At 43.3% G+C, this 20,161-nt stretch overlaps 1 protein-coding gene across 3 annotated transcripts in view; it reads left to right on the plus strand.

Moving 5' to 3' along the window:
* The window catches only part of GTF3C3 (general transcription factor IIIC subunit 3), a 189,507-nt gene that overhangs the window by 18,509 nt on the left and 150,837 nt on the right, over positions 1-20,161 (plus strand). For all 3 annotated transcript variants that reach the window (XM_063430190.1, XM_063430191.1, XM_063430193.1), the window contains exon 2: positions 17,235-17,395. In XM_063430190.1, the coding sequence (XP_063286260.1) occupies positions 17,294-17,395 (102 nt within the window). In that variant the 5' untranslated portion in view covers positions 17,235-17,293. The remainder of the gene's footprint in view (positions 1-17,234; positions 17,396-20,161) is intronic.

Below are 20,161 nucleotides of genomic sequence, written 5' to 3' on the forward strand. Positions count from 1 at the left end.
ATTCCATTGAATCATTTAACTGTCATTCCATAAAAAAGAGCTATAATCCCAGTTACTTTTAATTTTACAATCTACTGCTGTATTTGGGGAACACCTGTGCTAAAGATGAATTTGCTATGTAACACAGATTTACATGTGAATGAGTTTGTGTTGCCTCCCATTATAGTCTATGGGCATTCTCTTTAGTCATTCACCATTGTCATTCTATAGAAAACAATGATAATTACATGATTTTGCTATTACATGACGAAAAGTCATGATTTTATTAAAGACACGGAGGCGAGTATTGCATATCCCTTTCTTTACTGTCCACAAATAGCAGCAAAGGATACAAACAGAATGAAAAAAGAATGAACATGTGATAACATAGGCCCCTCCCCGCTCAGGTCCCAGTATAACAGGCAGCACTTCCCTTCCATTTCCCTCTTTCTGAAGATGCGACCAAGGTAAAATGTCCAGAACGAGAGTAGTGTGAGAATAAAGTCCCAAGGTAAAAGCTTAAAACCGAAGAAGGTAGAACATCAATAACTGGGAAGCTTGACCATAGAATCCATAGGACCGATGGAGAACAACGGGAAGAGTCCTATAAACCGGACCATTGCTTGCTGTCTTGCCGGATTAAGCTGTGAAGACATAAAGGAACAGGAGCCGATAGGTTAAAGTCGATACTTGCAACTAGTTTCAAGGTTACACCGGTGAGAAAATGACCCCCATATGCACAGTCCCACAAAACAATTGATATATCCAGTATTATTGAAACAACAATGTCTAAGGATGGCCCCACTTACCGTACTGAACCATACTATGCAGTGTGTCGTGGTATGAGTAATTCGGGGGGGGGGGGGGAAATACATTATTACAAGTGTGTAAGAACAACAAAAAGGGTGGGACAATACTCGCCTCCGTGTCTTTAATAAAATCATGACTTTTCGTCATGTAATAGCAAAATCATGTAATTTCATAAGACACGGAGGCTCATATTGCAAGTTTAAAGCTGATCCATTACCGCAGCGAATGTATGTGGGGCCGGCCGAAAGTAGAATTCTCGGAAGGTAGACTCCCTAGACCAGTCAGCTGTCCTCATAATGTCTTCTAAGCGTGCGCCTGCCGACATCATAGAAGAGGCTGATGCCCCCCGGACTGAATGGGCGCCAAATATCGTAGTATCAATGCCTGCTTGGGACAGCAGCCATTTCACCCAGCGTGACAAGGTAGTGCTAGAAACCGGATGAAAAGGAGGACGGAAAGATAAAAACAACTGAGGAGAGACGGTAGAGCGGTGTGGTTTGGTGCGAGTTTCGTATTCGCGAAGGCAGGTCACTGGGCATAGTGAAGGAGAGGTAGGGAAACTAGGGTATGATACCGCTTTGATGGAAGTCTTAGTCCGCCTGCTGATGTTGAAAGTTACCCCGTCCGGGGTATATGACTTGGCATCGAAGTCCAGTGCACTGACATCCGAGACTCTCTTGCATGAGATGAGGCAGAGCAGGCAAACCAATTTGGCAGACAGCTGTTTGAGGGAGAGCCCTGCGTTAGCGGGCCAGGATGAGAGGAAAGCCAATACAACTGAGACATCCCAGGTCGTGGAGTAGCGGGGCCTGGGTGGTCTTGAAAATCTAGAACCCTTGAGGAGTCTGCACACTAGGGGGTGTTGTCCCACGGGGCGGCCCTCGAAACCTTGGTGAATCGCTGAGATAGCAGAACGGTAAAGGTTAATAGTCCTGTAAAAGCGTAGGAGGTCCCGAGATGCCGCCGCTATCGGCACTGTCAGGTACACGTCTTTTAGGTCTAGTTTCGCTAGCCAGTCTCCGTGGAGGAGGAGATCCCTTAGCAGGTGAATACCCTCCATCTTGAAATGGCGGTACCTGACTACGGCATTGAGGGGGCGCAAATTTATGACTGGCCTCAATTGGCCGTCTTTCTTTTCCACCAGGAAGATATTGCTTAGTACACCTGCGGGGTTGGGGGGTGCTTGTTCTATAGCCCATTTGAGAAGGAGGGTTGAAAGTTCCTCGTCGATCCGTCCGCGATCCTGGAGGGAAAGGCGGATCGGTCGAGGAGGGGGAATGTGTATGGGGTGGCTGGTGAGTTCTATATTGAACCCTGAATAGTGTTCAGTACCCAGGGGTCTGAAGTGATTTGTGACCAGGCTGGGAAAAAATTTTGGTCTGCCCCCTACGTAACCCGGAGAAGAAATGTGTGGTATGAGGCAACTCACCGTATGGTCGTCTTGAGCTTGGGTTACCCCGAAGGCCTCTGGATCGCCATGGACGTCCGCGGGACGGAAAAAACATGGGGCGGGAGGCATCTTGGTACTGGCTATGGTGTTGGAAGGAGCCTCTTCCCGTGCCACGGGATTGGGGGTAGCTGCGGCCGGACAGACGGCTCCTGAGTCTGCCGGCCCTGGTAGAGACCCGCCCCTGGAATACTCGTCTCATGGAGGCTTGGGCCTTGTCCAGAGCCGTGAATGCTCCAACGAAGCTGTTACAAATCGCTATTTGTAACTGGCCCTTTAAATGGAAAATTGCCCTGCTTCCCTGGATTGTGGAGAAGCCTATTTGCCAGCCTCCTTCCTCATGACTATGGCCCCTGGAAGATTGTGCCCCTGAAAACGTATTAACTTTTATTGGGTGTGTATGGCCCTTTAAGAACCGTCTGGGGACATATTGTGACTTTGCTGAACAATACCCCTTTAAGACTATGTCCCCAGACCTGTAAAATAACTTGTTCCTGGCTTTCCCCCACTTGGTTCAGTAAATAGGGCTTACTGAACCAAGTACCACACAGGCGGACCACCCAGAAGTTAAAGTGTGCAGGCAATTTACCTCCCAGGCTGTGAGGTTACTGCAGGTTAATTGCACGTGGCGGCGGCCATCTTTGTTCAGTCGAATGCGGTCAGCGGTGTATGCTAAAGATTCTGTGGAACTGAAATCGGCTACACATTTTACCGAACACCGCTGACCCTTACCTTCTTCCATACTGAACTTGCAGCTCCAGAGACTAAGTCCCGTTCGAAATGGGACTTAGTCGTTTTTCGGCATGAAATTGACCGGCCGCACAGCCCAAATCTATGGAACTGTTTTGGGCAGGAAATTGTGCTTGCGGTCGGTCATAAAGGGACCTCCAGCTAACTTTTGATCCGCTGGAGGGATTTGGCTGATTTTTGGAAGTGTTTATGTTTGATGTATGCGGAGTCTGAATATGTAATTTTTATGGAGAATGTATAGTTTTAAAGTTACAGTTTATGTGTGAAAACTGTATTTTTACTGTATGCTATAATTATGTTATATGTTTATCTGAGGGGAGGAGACGTGGTGGTGGTACCATGTATGTGATTGGTTAATTTCAACCTCCCCCTGGGAGTGTCCTGTGTGTACCTTTTTGTAATAAAAAGCAGGCTGGGTGTCCCAGTCCTCAGTTCTTCTTGACCCTTCAAAACGTAGCCTTGTCTCGTTATTGGAGGGAATTGCTGTATCACACTGGGGATTGCTATGCTCTGCATATTCCCCTGAGCTTAATCACTTAGCTCTTTTAAGAGCTTGTTCCGGATACGCTCTCCTGGGGGAGAGGTCTTCCCCACACGGTCCTGAATGCTGGAGGTTCATTCCAGGGTGGAAGGAAGACGGCGCGGCTCCAGTTAAGCTACGGCGGTTGTGGAGCGTGCGGTGGTTGTGGTGTCGTCTGCAGTGCTTGGAGTCCTCTGTAAGCGCTAGGAGCATCCATCAACGGAGGGTACTCGGTCGGAGTACACAGAGCTCCGTTACAGAAGCGCCCTAAATCTTTTATGAAGGAATCTCCAAAGAGGAGTCCTTGGGCGTCTTTACCCGCTTCCGTAAGGGCGAGGTTGGCCAGTTTGGGCACAATTTTGAATAATATGGCCTTACGCCTTTCTATAGATAGGGAGGTATTTACACTCCCAGCAATACAAATTGCTCTCTGGACCCAACCTCTAAGGTCTTCAGGGTTGACATGCGGTTTTCCGCTCTGGCGTCTTCCTCCAAGTCAAATAGTTTGGCCAAAGGGCCGAATATGTCCAGGTGCTTGTCCTGGCAGGATTTCAATGCGGACTCCAGTCCTTTACGGGGATTCCAGCCCATTTTAGCGAGGAACTGGGTCATTTTGGGATCTACCTCTGGAGTGTCACAAACCTTGTTGGGCACCACAGGCCTAGGACACTCTGCCCTCAGTTTGTTGCGGGCCGCCTTGCTTAAGGGTTTTCTGACCCAATTTTCCAGGTATGTGGCAACGTGGTCAGCCGGGAGCCACTCTGCCGACCTCGGATGGTGTAGGTCATCCGGGTCGAAGAGTGGGACCCCCGAAGGATCCACGAGGGTGGACCCCGCAGCCGCGGGGTTCCTGGTCCCTGTCTCGCCTCCGGGCATCTCTGCCTGAGCAGAAGAAAGGAGGTCAAGAGCGCCATCGGCGGCATCCGCATCAGAGTCGGTATCCGACTTGTTCATAGCCTCCTCATTTGACCCGATTTCTGAGTCGGTGTCGCTCTCAATTTGTGCTCTGGCACATTTCCATAGCCGCGCCCGTTCTGCCTGGCGCGGAAAGGCTCTTTTGCGTGGATGGGACACGCTTTCTGGGGCGACCGAAGGTACGCCAGTCATGGTGTTTCTGGAGGCAGAGGAATGCTTGGGCTTACGGGTAGCCTTTTTGAACCCCTCTTTAGACACCTCTCCCTGGGGCGTCAATAGGCCCGAAAGTTGCTCGTCTGAAGGATGTGGCAAGAGGGCCTGTGAAACGGCGTGGGAGAGGGTGGAGGACATAGACCCCATAGCTGCCATAATGGCGTCTGTTACTGAGCGCTGTAGCGCTAGAAACTGTGCCCCACCGGGGTGGGTATTTCCATCAGCCATAGAAGGCGATATGTCTGAGGTGACAGGAGCCTCAGTCCTAATGAGTGGGGTATCAGACTCCCCAGAGGGAGTGGACCCAGCGGATAGTCTGGGTTTAGGCATGCTGAGAAACTAGCAGGAGTAATAGGGAATAGAAAAGAATGTATGGGTTAGTCACCCAAACAGCTAAACAGAAACTAAGAAAAATCGCTCTCACCAGGGCCCAGACCAGTGACACACTAAAATGTAGGGACAGGATGTCTGAAAATGGCCGCCGGAAATCTCGCGGGATTCGCGGCACCCGCATGAGGGAGAGAACGCAAAATGCGCAAAAAGGCGCCCGGGCAGAAAATACAGACAGGAGACAAGACTACATAGACAGGGGAGGTCTGGGCCCTGAGACTAATGGAAAAACCAGATGGACATAGAGGTACAATGAGACAAAATACTAAACTGTAATACAGAATGAAAAGAAAGAAACTGAATAAATGAATAAATAAGTGGATAAATAAATACAAATAAATGAGAGAAAATATCAATGAACAAAATTAGTATACAAGAGAATATGAAGAGAAAATGGCATGTACTTTGTGTCGGAGCAGCAAAGAAAGAGGGAAATGGAAGGGAAGTGCTGCCTGTTATACTGGGACCTGAGCGGGGAGGGGCCTATGTTATCACATGTTCATTCTTTTTTCATTCTGTTTGTATCCTTTGCTGCTATTTGTGGACAGTAAAGAAAGGGATATGCAATATGAGCCTCCGTGTCTTGTTATAAAATCCTACTTAATCTCAATTTCAAAAATTGCCACTGAACTCGTAGAGTAACCTGCAAAAGATTTACTTGATATGTTTCACGGTTCAGATTCCAAGTCACATATTGCTTCCCATTATAGTCTATGGGCATTCCATTGAATCATTTAACTGTCATTCCATAAAAAAGAGCTATAATCCCAGTTACTTTTAATTTTACAATCTACTGCTGTATTTGGGGAACACCTGTGCTAAAGATGAATTTGCTATGTAACACAGATTTACATGTGAATGAGTTTGTGTTGCCTCCCATTATAGTCCATGGGCATTCTCTTTAGTCATTCACCCTTGTCATTCCAAAGAAAGTAATAATAATCCCACCTAATCTCAATTTAAAAAATCTGGAGAGTATTGTAGCAAAAGATTTATTTCATATGTCTTATAGTTTTATCTCTAATTGAAATATTTTGTTTCCATTATTCTCTATGGGCATTCCTTTCACTTCTATTATTCTCTATGGGCATTCCACTGCCTTGTTAAAGTCTATGGGCATTCCAATCTGTCATTCCTTTTAGTATGTCCCCGATGGAAACTGTTTTATCAATACCGTTTGGCCATTAAGTGGATCTAATTGCAAGAAACCATATTATTTTACTGTGATATACCTGCTTTAACCACCCAAAACAATAAAAAAAAAAAAAAAAATATATATATATATATATGTGTATGATCATATAGTGTAACCAAACCCCCATTTTTTTTTACCTAGTTGAGGTGTTTTTAAATAGTACTTTTTAGGATTTGAAATCACTGTTTAGTTAACAAGCGAGTGCACTGATCTGTATATTTTGTATTTTGGTCTCAGTAGCACCCTGTAATAAATCCATGAATAAATGCATGTTTAGGTGAGTGCAGCCCTCCTGACCTTGTTTATAATTGTAGCGGTCTAGGCCAACCCCTGGGTTTTGCACCCCTCCCTGCCACAGGTGTCTCATTCCAGGATCCTATTTAGCCTTGACTTGCAGAGAGTCCCAGTAGGGAAGCATTTCCCAAGTAAGTGGATTAATCTCATAAGAGCAAGCATATATATAACCGATATGGTCAGGACCAACCCACCCACATGGATAAAGTAGACTATGAATACACTAATTTATTTTTAGTGTTCCAAAAGAACAAGCCTTTATTAGTGACCCTTTCACTGACCCTTCGTCTAGTTGCACATTTAAATGGACACTATAGGAACCCAGACCACTTCAACTCAATGAAGTGGTCTAGGTGCAATTTCCCTGTCCCCCTTAGTCCAGCAATGTTTGCGTTGTAGTAATAAAAATGGCTGTCTACCAGTGACTGTCTGGATTCTAGTGGACTCTGAGTCCCTTAATTAAATGATGCTGGATATCCTCACATTATGCATGAGGACACCCTGCATCCGTTAAATCCCCATAGGAAAAGCATTGAGGCAATCCACCCATCGATTGAGGCAATACAACTTTGTATTCCTAAAACTCTAGATTAACTTTGATATAAACATATCCTGGAGAAAATTCATACTTACCTGAAGATTTATCCTTCCTCCTTCAAGATTTAGTCTAAAAATAGATGACAGTTGCATTCTAGTAGTTGAGGGATAGTACCTTGTCTCTTGCTACTGAATGTATGTATAGCCGCCTATGGGTGCCATTTAACAAAATATATATAACCGTTTAGAATATAGTGCGAGAAGCACCTGCATTGGTACTAGCAATTTGGTTTCTGCACTATATAGGCATACATTTTTTCACGTTATTTTTTTTTTTTATTATTTCGTGTTTCCAATGAAGAAAAAGAAAACAATGCATACAGATTTTTGACATTAGTATAAGAACACTAAAAGACATGTTACGATGGTACATCATGTTACAGTTCGACATATGATTATACATAGCGGACAGAATATCTTGTAGATTTAACAATTGTAATACAGTCTAATTGAACAGTTGAAGTAGTAACATCAGTATTGTGAAAAGATGAAATGAGCGAACTGACACATCTGGATAATTCGGATATTCCAGTAGGCTGTCAGCTAATTACCTATTTGCGGTAACTGTTGGAGCTGTGTAGAGATAGAGTTAGGGAGTTTATTTCATATTTGTGTGAGCTTAAAGAGATGAGGAAATTTCTCTTCAGTGTTGTCAGTTTATGTCGGTTTTTGGGAATTGGGTCCAAGGGTCCCAGATTTTGGAGAAAAATGTGTAGTTCTTGGATATAGCGTATGACACCCCTTCCATTTGTTTGGTATCCTCTACTCATTTTTTTGCATTAAAGGGACACTCTAGGCACCCAGACCACTTCTGCTCATTGGAGTGGTCTGGGTGCCAACTCCCACTACTCTTAACCCTGCAAGTGTAATTATTGCAGTTTTTTATGAACTGCAATAATTACATTGCAGGGTTAATTCCACCTCTAGTGGCTGTCTATTAGACAGCCACTAGAGGTCACACGCTGTGTGAGGACCTCCAGCGTCGCTCAAAACCCCATATTATTTTTCAATGCTTTCCTACGGGGAGATGTAATGCGCATGCGCGGCATTACCGCGCATGCGCATTAGGTCCCCTCGGCCGGTGGGCGAGATCAGTCTCGCCCACCGGCCGACGCAATGAAGAGGAGGAGCGTCGCGGAGACAGCGACGAGGGACATCGCCGCTGCCTCAGGTAAGTCACTGAAGGGGTTTTCACCCCTTAAGTAACTGGGGATTGGGGGGTGGGAGGGAGAGGGACCCTCCAGTGCCAGGAAAACAGATCGTTTTCCTGGCACTGGAGTTTCCCTTTAATGCTAAGCCAAGACTGTAATTCCAGATGCACACTATAATAAATGATTTAAGATTTTGGTTTACTTAAAGGACCACTATAGGTATATATATATACTTGTGGTCTGGGTGCCATGTCCACCTAGTTTTAACCCTGCAGCTGTAAATATAGCAGTTTCAGAGAAACCGCTATGTTTACACTGCAGGGTTAATCCAGCCTCTAGTGGCTGTCTCACCGACAGCCACTAAAGGGGCTTCCGCAATTCTCAGTGTGAAAATCGCATTGAACTCACGCAATGTGAGTTCAGATCCCCATAGGAAAGCATTGAGTAATGTTTTCCTATGGGCTCTGGCCGCGCATGCGCATTCGGCTCCACTCGGGACCTGACATTGGCAGGGAGAGGTCACCAGCGTCGAAGGAGCCCACGCTGGATAAGTTAATTGCTTTAAGCCCTTCAGCCCAGCGTGAGGGGGGCCATGAGGGAAGGGGGCACCTAATGACTCTATAGTGCCAGGAAAATTAGTTTTTCCTGGCACTATAGTGTTCCTTTAAATTAAGTAACATAATGTATCCTTGAAGAGCCCTGACCACCTCCCATAGCCACATCCCACTCCTTGGGAAGATAAACAGTTCTCAATACTTTTGCCCTAATTACATACGTCAGATGGGAGTGTATTTGTGGGGTGGTATGCAAAATATATTTAGGGAGGCGTCATTGATATGAAAGTGATGTTGGTGTGTGTGTGTTTTTTTTTTTTTTTTTTTCTTTCATGCACCCTACAATACATGCAAAGCTAAAACGAATACTAAGTGATATAGCCACTACCAATATATAAGTGGAGAGCTAATAACATATATTAAATTTACTCTTCAAAGAAGTTGGGGTTTGTTTGAAGGATCACTGTAGTGTCAGGAAAACAAACTCGTTTTCCTGACACTATATAACCCTTAGGTCCCCCCCTTCAGTTACTTACTTTAATCCAGCGCCGGGCTCCCTCAGCGCTGGTGACCTCTTCTCCCCCGCCAACGTCAGCTCCCGAGTGGAGCGGAATGCGCATGCACGGCAAGAGCCGCGCGTGCGCATTCATACAGTCCATAGGAAAGCATTTCTCAATGCTTTCCTATGGATTTTCTGCACGCTGAATGCGATTTTCGAATCCATCGTCGCAGAAGCGCCTCTACCGGCTGTCAGGAAGACAGCCACTAGAGGCTGGATTAACCCTGCAATGTAAACATAGAAGTTTCTCTGAAACTGCTAGGTTTAAATCTGAAGGGCTAAAACCTGGGGGACCTGGCACCCAGACCATTTCATTGAGCTGAAGTGGTCAGGGTCTCTTTAGGGTCTCTATAGTGTCTCTTTAAATACAGATTTGATTAAAAAAAAAAACCAAAAAAAAACAACATATATTGAGCGATATTGCAATGTTGAACTGGATTGCATTACTGTACCTGCATAAATGCAGGGAGCTTGTGGAAGCACTTGTGCAGTCAGCCTGGTGCATGCCCTATGTCACATTTGTCCAGCACCTTTGGGGAATGGTCTGGGATGGTATGATGGGGAACAAAAACTGTGACTGTCCTGCTGAATTTGGGAGAATTGGCAGTTATAATTATATTTTAAATTATTAAAATGAACATTTTACTGCATTTCCATTTATTATATGTATGGTACTCTGAACAGTTTGGCGCTTTCTAAATTTAAATAATACAAGAGTAGGTAACATTTTGTAAGGCACATGCACTTTCCTTGCCCTCTCCCCCCCACCTCTTTTTTTGGTTTGTTTTTGCTTTCAATTTTATTGTAACGTTGTGTAGAAAGACAATGTATGACTTTGTGTGCATTTTCACAGAGTTTTGTTCAAACTGTACATGTGCTAAAATTTAAATTACATTCCATCGAAATATTGTGCTAGCAGAATTTATAGAAGTGTATAGTTAAAAATAAATATATGGGGGGGGGCGGGGCCTAACCATCATGGCGACAAGACGTGTCTCTCAGGAGCTCCCGCTCAACGAAGCTGAAACAAGCGACTTAAGGCAGTATCTCAGGGCAAAAACGACAACAAAAGATACCCACAGGCTCCCTACCACTGAGGGCATGCAGGGTGAGGGTGAAAGACCCACTCGAGACCCGCCGACACGACGACGGTCAGCGCGGCCTAGCACACAACGGGCGGGAGAGATGGCCGCTCTCCCGACCCAGAGATACTCAGGCGACAGGATGAGGAGATCCCGGTCCACCCAGCGGAGAAAAAGCAAACCAAATCTCGCAAGCGACAGTCGAGCGCAGAGCTTTGCCCAAGATGGCGGACTCTGCAGGCGCTGAGAGCCCCACAGACGCGGTATCTGATGTCCTGGCAAGGATCAACGGGCACTTTGAGCGGTTCTGGAAGCAGCTGGAGCGCAGGCTGCACCAACCAGCCCAGCCACGCAGCACTGACCCGTTCACGCAGAAACCGCGGCCGACCAGACGGCCGGTGACTCAGCGCCAGGACTCCCAAGCAACACAGCGGAAGGCGAGTAAGCCTCACTGGCAGCAGAGTAACCCAAACACGAGCTTCAGGCAAACCATCCACGTTAAACAAAGCAGAAGGGGCCCCTTGGTGCCAAAGCCCAAACCCAGGAAGGCAATACACATGTCACAGCACCCTGACCCTCATCTGAGGGGAAAATGGCTGCAACATGGAGGAGGCCCTGAGTGGAACACAGAAAGCAACCCCCTGGACATCAGCACACACCAGCAACAAGGCACGACCAACCCACCCCACCAACCCACTTACCGATCCCGAACGGACAGAGACACTGCTTACATGACGCCCAGCCAGGGCATCGGCTGAACGCCCTATTAAAAAAGACTGTCAGCCACACGGAAGCAGTACAGGCGACCCTCCTGCAGCGGATCCAAGCAGCATAAACCACACGGAACCTGCTGGGATACCTACTGCGACTCCCTTAGGGCCCAGATAAGACTGTCAACCAGTTTACTATAAGCGATGTCTATGTTTTTATTGAGTTCGTGTTATTCCTATGAAAATCTCTCAGAGCCAAGATTGTGTAGCGTTACTCGCACATAATTATCATTGAGTCCAGTTAATATAAACTAGACAGAACTTGCGCAGTGAGGCATGTCTTCTCAGTAAATCTTATTATCAACCTGCCTAGCAAGCCCCGTTAGCGCTCAAATATTTCAACCCACTCGTGTATATAACTGTTACACGTATAAGTCACCTAGTCAATATTCTTTTTTGTCTTTCCACCTAGTCCAACAAGTTTTTTGTTTTTATCTTTTGCAGCATTTATTGCGCATCCTTTTCTCCTGCCACATACTGTTGCTGAGCTGTGCAGTTGCTGGATACGCTAACGCATCTTAAGCGATGTTCTTACCGATCATTATTATACTGTAGTAACTAGGCAGCTTTAATCATAAACGGTACTTTAAATCGGGTAGTGTACTTAACGCTAAGTCACAGCATGATTACTTACCGCCCAGTTATGCCAGTCGTTACACCCCATTTATAGGCAGACCCAATGGTCCCACGCATACTCATCTTAGCAGGTCATATTAGAGATTTTTGGCGAGATGTATACTTGCACTGCTAATGGGGTCTCACAATTAATGTGTCTAGCTTTAACCCCTTAAGGACCGGACTTTTTTTGCGATGTTGTACATTTGCGACCAGGCATCTTTTTGACACTTTTGTGGTGGTTGTGTTTAGCTGTAATTTTCCGCTCTCTCATTTACTGTTCCCATACAAATTATATATTGTTTTTTTCAGGACAAAAGGGGCTTTCTTTACATACCATTATTTATATAATCTCATGTAATTTAATTTTTAAAAAATGAAAAAATATGATGAAAAATTTAAAAAAATACATGTTTTTTGACTTTTATGTAAAAAATATTTTACTCATCTACAAAAGCGAATGAAAAAAACTGCTAAATAGATTCAAAATTTTGTCCTGAGTTTAAAAATACCCAGTGTTTACATGCTTTTTGCAATTTTTTTGCATGTTATAGGGCTATAGGTACAAGTAGGATATTGAGGTTTCAAAACCTATATTTTTAAAATGTATCAATAGTGACATTGTAACACTATTATCTGTCATAAATCGCTAAATAACACCCCACATGTACATATTTTTTTTAAAGTAGACAACCCAGGGTATTCAATATGGGGTATGTCCAGACTTTTTTAGTAGCCACTTAGTCGCAAACACTGGCCAAAGTTAGCGTTCATATTTGTTTGTGTGTGAAAAAAGTAAAAAACTAAATTGAACGCTAATTTTGGCCAGTGTTTGTGACTAAGTGGTTACTAAAAAAGACTGTACATACCCCATTTGCAATACCTTGGGTTGTCTACTTTTGCAAATGGTATGCCATCATGGGGGTAATTCTCATTCCTGGGCTACCATACGCTCTCAAAGGCAACGTAACCAACCTGGCCATTTTCAATGTAAAAATATGACCCATATATTTGACCCTGTAACTTTCAAAAACGCTATAAAACCTGTACATGGGGGGTACTGTTATACTCAGGAGACTTTGCTGAACACAAATATTAGTGTTTCAAAACTGGAAAATGTATCACAACAATTATATCATCAGTAAAAGTGCTGTTTGTGTGTGAAAAATGCAAAAAAAGTCACTTTCACTGACAATATCATCGCTGTGATATGTTTTACTGTTTTGAATCACTAATATTTGTGTTCAGCGAAGTCTCCCGAGTAAAACAGTACCCCCCATGTACAGGTTTTAGGGTGTCGTAGAACGTTACAGGGTAAAATACAGTGATAGCAAATTAAATTCTCTGAACTTTCGGCCTGGGTTGGCAGGCAGGTCCCTTAAATTGCAATCAATAAAATAACTTAATTATGTAAAAATATTACATAAATATGCACATAGAATTTAAATATATATGCATATTTATACATTTGAAGTCTACGTGTATATTTATATAATTATTTATGTAATTTTGTATATGGACATATGAATAGTTCGTATTCTTTTTATTTATTTATATATACATAGATATATATACAATTTCATTCTAAGTGTATTTTGATATAAATATATATATATTAATATCAAAATACAGTTAGAATAAAATTTCGTATAGATATATAATTTTTTTTTTAATTTTTATTATTATTTTTAATTTTTTTAGTTTAATTTAAATTACTTATTATTTGTAGTTTATAATAATATATACACAATATATATAGTTATTATATATTATATATATACACGTGTGTAATTTAATTATAAGTATTTTTATATTAATATATGTACATATTAATATAAAAATACACTTAGTATGACATTATATATATGATATTTAGACGTATATTATATATATATATAATATACGTCTATATATCATATATATATATATACACATATATAATTATAATTTTTATTTATTAACTTTAAACTTTATTTTTTTTATGATTTTACACTAAGCAGGGAGACTGCCTGTCAGCACAGACAGTCCCCCTGCAGGCAGAGACATGGACACCTATTGTTGGGCGATCACATGGCCACAGGGGTCCTAATCCGCCATGGGGAGACTGTCTGGGCTGCAGGCAGTCTCCCCACAACGGGAGCACCGCCGATCGCCGCCGGGGGAACGACGGCGATCGGGTAAGTACATTGGACCGTTAGGACGGTTCAGGACCGTCCTCGGTCGGCAATGCAAAAATGCCGATGACGGTCCTGAACCGTCCTCGGTCCTTAAGGGGTTAATCTGTCACAAACGTACAATGTTTGACTATATTGCTATTTTCCCTTTTGTTCTTATTTTTTCCTCCTATGTTCTACAAGAGGCCTGCAATTTTCAATATGAGCAACAGTGTGCTCATCTATGATTATCGAAGTTAAATGCATAATTATTTTGACATGTCATATTGCAAGAATGAGCAAGTTATTCTTAAACCATGTTTATTTCCAACCTGATGTCAAACCGTATGTATACATAAAAAAAAAAAAGTGGGGGCGGAGTCTGACCAGCGAGCAGGGCAGACGTGCTCTGCAACAGCTCCTGACAAAAAAGCACGAAAACCACAACTAAACCGAAATAAAGTGCGCTCACCCTCCTGTAAGTGGGCTCATTGGACCGGGGCAGTCGACCTGAACCCGAAGATGTTGAACACGGCGCTGGGGTCCCCCGGGCACCGCATTTGCGGACTGAGGCCTACCGGAGGAGGAGGCGGAGAAAGGCGGCCGCTTTCCCGCCAGACGCACCCAGACACTAGTAAGCTGGGAACGAAACCTTCCCCCCCCCCCCCTATGGATCGGCGGGGGATATCCCGATCCCTGTCAGACGGAGAACCTAGCACCCGGCAATCTCCGAACAAGCCTGTAGCCCATGTCAGCAGCACGGGAGCGGGGGCCTCCAAAATGGCGGACAAGCACACTTCGGCTCTGCAACTTAGCCAGGAGGGAGAGATGCGGCCTGCAAGGCGCCGCACACTTCACCTACCGCCCGAGAACACGGAGGAGCTCTACAATAAGCTGTATACCAAACTGTGGTCACGACTTTATGCCCGAAGACAGGCCTTCAAGGTGGCGATCAAGGTAGTGGAGGCATGGATCCGCCCGGCAACCCGGCGCCTAATAGGCCGGACCCTCCCTCGCACCCCCAAAGCAGCCCATAGGCGACAAAGTAAGCAAAGACCTACATGGAGGGTGATAACACCACAGTTACAGGCAGGGCACCGCCGTGGTAGCCATCCCGAGCACTACAGCTCACAATCCCGACTAGCACAGGGAACCCCCCGGACCCCACACTTAGCCCAGCAACGTAAACCCGCACTGCTGAAGGGACCTGGGTGGCACCCCACAAGCCTCCCCTGCAAAGCTAGCAAGGACTCCACTCTTTACCTAGAAAAGCTGGACCAGCTCAGCAGGGGCACAGAGACTGTACCCACATCGGGCTCAGGCCCCCTGAAAATCTGGGGCAGAAATGTCACCAAGCATCACCGAGAGCCAAGCACTGACGGCAAGAAACATGCCCAGGCACTGGGTATCGGCTAAAGGGCCTATCTCAGCGCCCCTCAGGTGGACATATTACTCCTGCATTTAGAGGGCACGCTTACAGCCATCGCTATGTGGACTCCTCACATCCAGTGACTACAAATCTTTTCTTCAGTTGCTGCCGCTGCGACAGACCGTTACCAGTAACTTTTTACTTCAACAGTTATTGCCACTGCGACTCTTATTTACGTTTTATATGTTGTATCTCCCAGTGCAAAGCAGATAACCCACAAACTTATATTATAACATACAATTGATTTACTAACTCTGTTCCATGCGCACACATAAGCCTTATACTACCCTACAGAATTGTGTTGCACTATGAAAAGGTGCAATGCACCTATAGTCACATGTACGACCAGTACTTAGCCTAGCATTATTTACTGTAATAATACTATATGGCGTGAACACCAAAGAAACTAAGAGTTATTATGTCCGACGCAAGTATGTTTAATATGTCTAGTATATAGCAAATGCAACCGTGCCTTATTTAGCATGGTACCTTATTCAGAATGTATCCTTCTTTAGCAGGTTCTTAAGCAATTGAGCAATGCCCAAGCAGTTCACCCATTTTACTCCACGCCAGACTAACCCATATTATATCTCAAGCATGATACATGCCTTAACACTGTTTTACCTTGCCACTCAGAACACTGACGATTATTGTTGGGGCACAGTGAGCAACGGCACCGTATTACCCGAGCTCCAACTCCTGATTACCTCTTAAACTAGTTCCGTAATAACTCATTGTTTGTTAACGTTTATTACTTACTCTAATCTCCTTTTTTATTTTATTTTGTTTGTAATGCGCTACGAAGACATACACCTAAACGACCAGCCGACTCCATATCTTAAGCGCAACTAAAATTGTTCTACACATGCCTAGCTTAGCCTGCCATAACGTGAAAACGAGGTTTAATAGTTAGATACTCTCATTTATTATACATTTCACTCAACCTTAAACGTGACTGAACCACACACTAGCTTGTCTAGCCTAACGATTGTAAGCTTACCTAATATTGTTGAACAGCTTATTTTCTTTTTAAAACAAAAATGTGCAAACCACTCATGCCACTGCTAATCCAATGTTTAACTATTCATGCACGCTGTTGTGGCGTATGTTTATGCTTTGTAATCACCTGCACGACAAAAATAAAGAATTAAAAAAAAAAAAAAAAAAGTGCATTGTTTCTCTATTCCCCACTGTAACTAATGTCTTGAAACCTGCATATGGATTGCCGTTGGGGTACCAAATGTATGCCTGTGATTAATATATGCACTGCAAAAATAAAGAATAAAAAAAAAAAAAAGAATTCCCTCTCCACACCTGTTATCCAATTCCCAGCCTTTAGGGCTATTCCTGTGTCATTGAGAAAAAGATTGAGAGGTCGGGAGTAACAGAAGGATTCTCAGTGGGTACATCTTGGTTATGGCATTAGAAAGCTGTGTTTTTACCAATACCTTTTTAAATTCACTGTTATTTTTTCTGTTAAATGACCGGCAAAGCTAGCAGGAATAGCTAGCAAATGTATAACAAGCAAATACTATAAGTGTCATGTAGACATTTGTGTTTCTACCTTTTGTGTTCTAGATCCTACTTTAATTCATATCATAATCATATATTAATTAGATTATTGACTTTAAACTCGATGATTAAAAATCATTTAAAAGAAATAAAGTTAAAAGACTTCTTCTGAAAGATGCATGGAAAACTTTTTTTCACAGCCCCTCTTAATAATAAATAAGAACGTATTCTGTATTTATTTATTTTTAGAATTATTTGGTGGAGTCTATTAAAGCTTTTTTTCCTTTTTTTTTTTCTAGAACAAATGGAAATGTTTTGCTTATCTTATCAATCTTTGATATGATACTACAAAACGAAGATGTCTGGCTTCAGTCCTGAACTTATTGATTACCTGGAAGGTAAAATTTCCTTTGAAGAGTTTGAGAAGCGTCGAGAGGAAAGACAAGCAAATGAGAAAAAGGTAAGACCACATGTGTTTGAATACAATACAAACACTTTTGTTCATAACATCATAGGTTTAGGAACCCCCGAAAACCCCCTGAAAAGGGGAGACCACCTTTTCATAAGAATATCTGATGCACCCTTATAAAGGAAATCCCAACACACTCAGTTTTGTACAAGCAATATTTGGTGGGCTATCACTATAGGGGATTAAGTAGAATTCTAATGCCGGTAGAGCATTACAGTGTTTGTTTGATGTTTTGTATGTACCAAATGTGAAATGCGTTTGTTTTTTGTCTTTTTACTTTACAAAGAAGTATTTTTTGGATTTTTAGAAAGACCTATTGATTCTTGATCTCTGCATACTGTTTAAGTGGCTAAATGCCAATTTCATTGAAATTCCAACACAGTCAAAATATATGATAAGATATACTTATACTTTGTTTTATGTAAAATTACTAACTTGGTAAAACTTGACAAGAGCCATAGGTAGCGTTGTTACGTTTTGTCGCTAACGACCACTGTGGGAAAAAGACATTGTCTTGCTCATCATGATTCAATATCTATGGAGGTCCCCGTGGTATCTCCTTGCTGGATCCTCCTTATTTAGACCAGAGCACTGACGTAGACTCCTGGCAGTTGAAGCGAAAGGAGCTGAATATCAAAGAAGGCGACACTCCTGGATCACCACACCCCAAGTGGTAATGCCACCATCTGGAGTCTTTGCAAAATATGACTACTGAATGTGACACAGCTGTTTAATGTACCAGTAGAAAAAAGAGGGTCACACTCAATCAAATAAACCACAGGGTGCTGATATCAAAAGGAAAAAACCTCAGGCACTCGCTGTGATAATTTCAAGCATATTTAATAGACACAGCAATGTTTACCCAGGTCTTTATCACGCTAACACCACATCAGTAAGTGAACGTTTATATACACCATTGATTAATGTGAAATTACACAATTCATTCAAACACACAATAATAGAATGAAAGGTTGATCAACCTATTAATTAAGCTCACCAGCTGCTTAAGGAACATGGCAAAAGAAAGCAGTCCATGACATATACATAAAATAACAGAAAGCGGAAAGAAGAAATACATATATTAGATCAAACAGAAGAGGTCTCAAAAAGTGTACACCCTTCTCATGGCAGGAGGTCTATCAAAGTAGCCACACACTGAGGGCAAAACTCCACCATAACCCCATAGTACTAGAAATACCCCCCCCCCCCCCCCTAAAAAAAAGAAAAATTAATAATACTAAGCTTATGGTACAGTACCCAATATGTTCCTCCATTCCGGCGGTCCGATGCATCTACGGCAGACCGATCCCCCTATGCACCATGAGCCGTCCTGCCCACCCAGCACTTCCACAATTACCTGGGCACGGGCACAACCGGCAAATAAGGCACATACGCGGACGGCACATCACACCGCGCATGCGCCGGGCTTCCGTAGTTGTGGAAGTGATGTAGTTGTGGGACATGCGCATAGGGGACTTGGTCTGCCGTGGGTACATCGGACTGCTGGAATGGAGGAACATATTGGGTACTGTACCATAAGCTTAGGATTATAAATTTTTTTATTTTAGAGGGGATTTATTTCTAGTATTATCGGTGTTATATACACTCTGAGTGGAGTTTTGCTCTGTGTGTGGCTACCTTGATAGACCTCCTGTCATGATAGAGGGGTGTACACTTTTTTGAGACCTCTTATGTTTGATATTATATAGGGATTTCTTCTATCCCATTTCTGTTATTTGATGTATATGTCATGGACTGCTTTCTTTTGCCATGTTTCTTAAGGAGCTGGTGAGCTTAATTAATTGGTTGATCAACTTTTAATTATATTGATACCGGAGAAACTGACGGAAGCCAAGCACAGAGAGATGGACACAGGTTTCGTCAGGAAGGAAGAAATTCTTTATTTGGTTCACCGATCGGGACTCAGAGGGACTAATGTCACCAAAAAACAGCAAAGTCTGAGTCCTGATCATACAGTGTAGGTCCCTTATATAGGCATGTAGCTCCTCCCATAATCAGTTCAACCTACACATACTCTTATCTAATCAACCGAATGGAGACTAAAATCCAGTTTGACCACATGGCTTGCCCAGCACAATGGAGGAGGGGAAATACTCGTATATCCTGTATTCCTACTTATGCACCTTACACTACTGATTGTATCTTAGCTACGTGTAACTGACTTAACTGGTACATCAACATATGCAAATGCACATACCATGTGGCAATCTTGTCCTAGTAAATTTATTTTTACTGAGATTGCACCACATTCCCCCCTTTGATGCTTCTGATATTTCACAATTCCAGATGCATCACTTAACCATAGTTTGCTTACACCTCAGGTTGCTATGAACCAGACCAGACCTTGCGACTCCCTAACGATATGAATCCCTCAACATTCCTCTTCCTGTACTAGTTCTCCCTGATTTAGAGCCTCATACCTATATATAGCCATTATCTGTGCAGCAGCCTTTCTCTCTGCTATATTCTCTATAATGCTCTGCACAGACCTAACTACCAAAGGAATCAGACATGGTAGGAGAAGGCACAGCATCAAAATTAGCATGACTCCACCTACCAATGCCTTAAGTCCTCCAAACTGCTCATACCAATTACCAAACCAACTACATGGATTATACCCTTTCCATACCTGGGTAGGCACATGCGCTAGTTTAACCATATGGCTAGTAAGCTCAGCTATTGCTTGCCCATCATCATCTATTTGAAGACCACAATTGCTTAGGTTAAACTTCCCAC

The sequence above is a fragment of the Pelobates fuscus genome, chromosome 8, assembly GCF_036172605.1.
Source record: "Pelobates fuscus isolate aPelFus1 chromosome 8, aPelFus1.pri, whole genome shotgun sequence".
NCBI classification, from domain to species: Eukaryota; Metazoa; Chordata; class Amphibia; order Anura; family Pelobatidae; genus Pelobates; species Pelobates fuscus.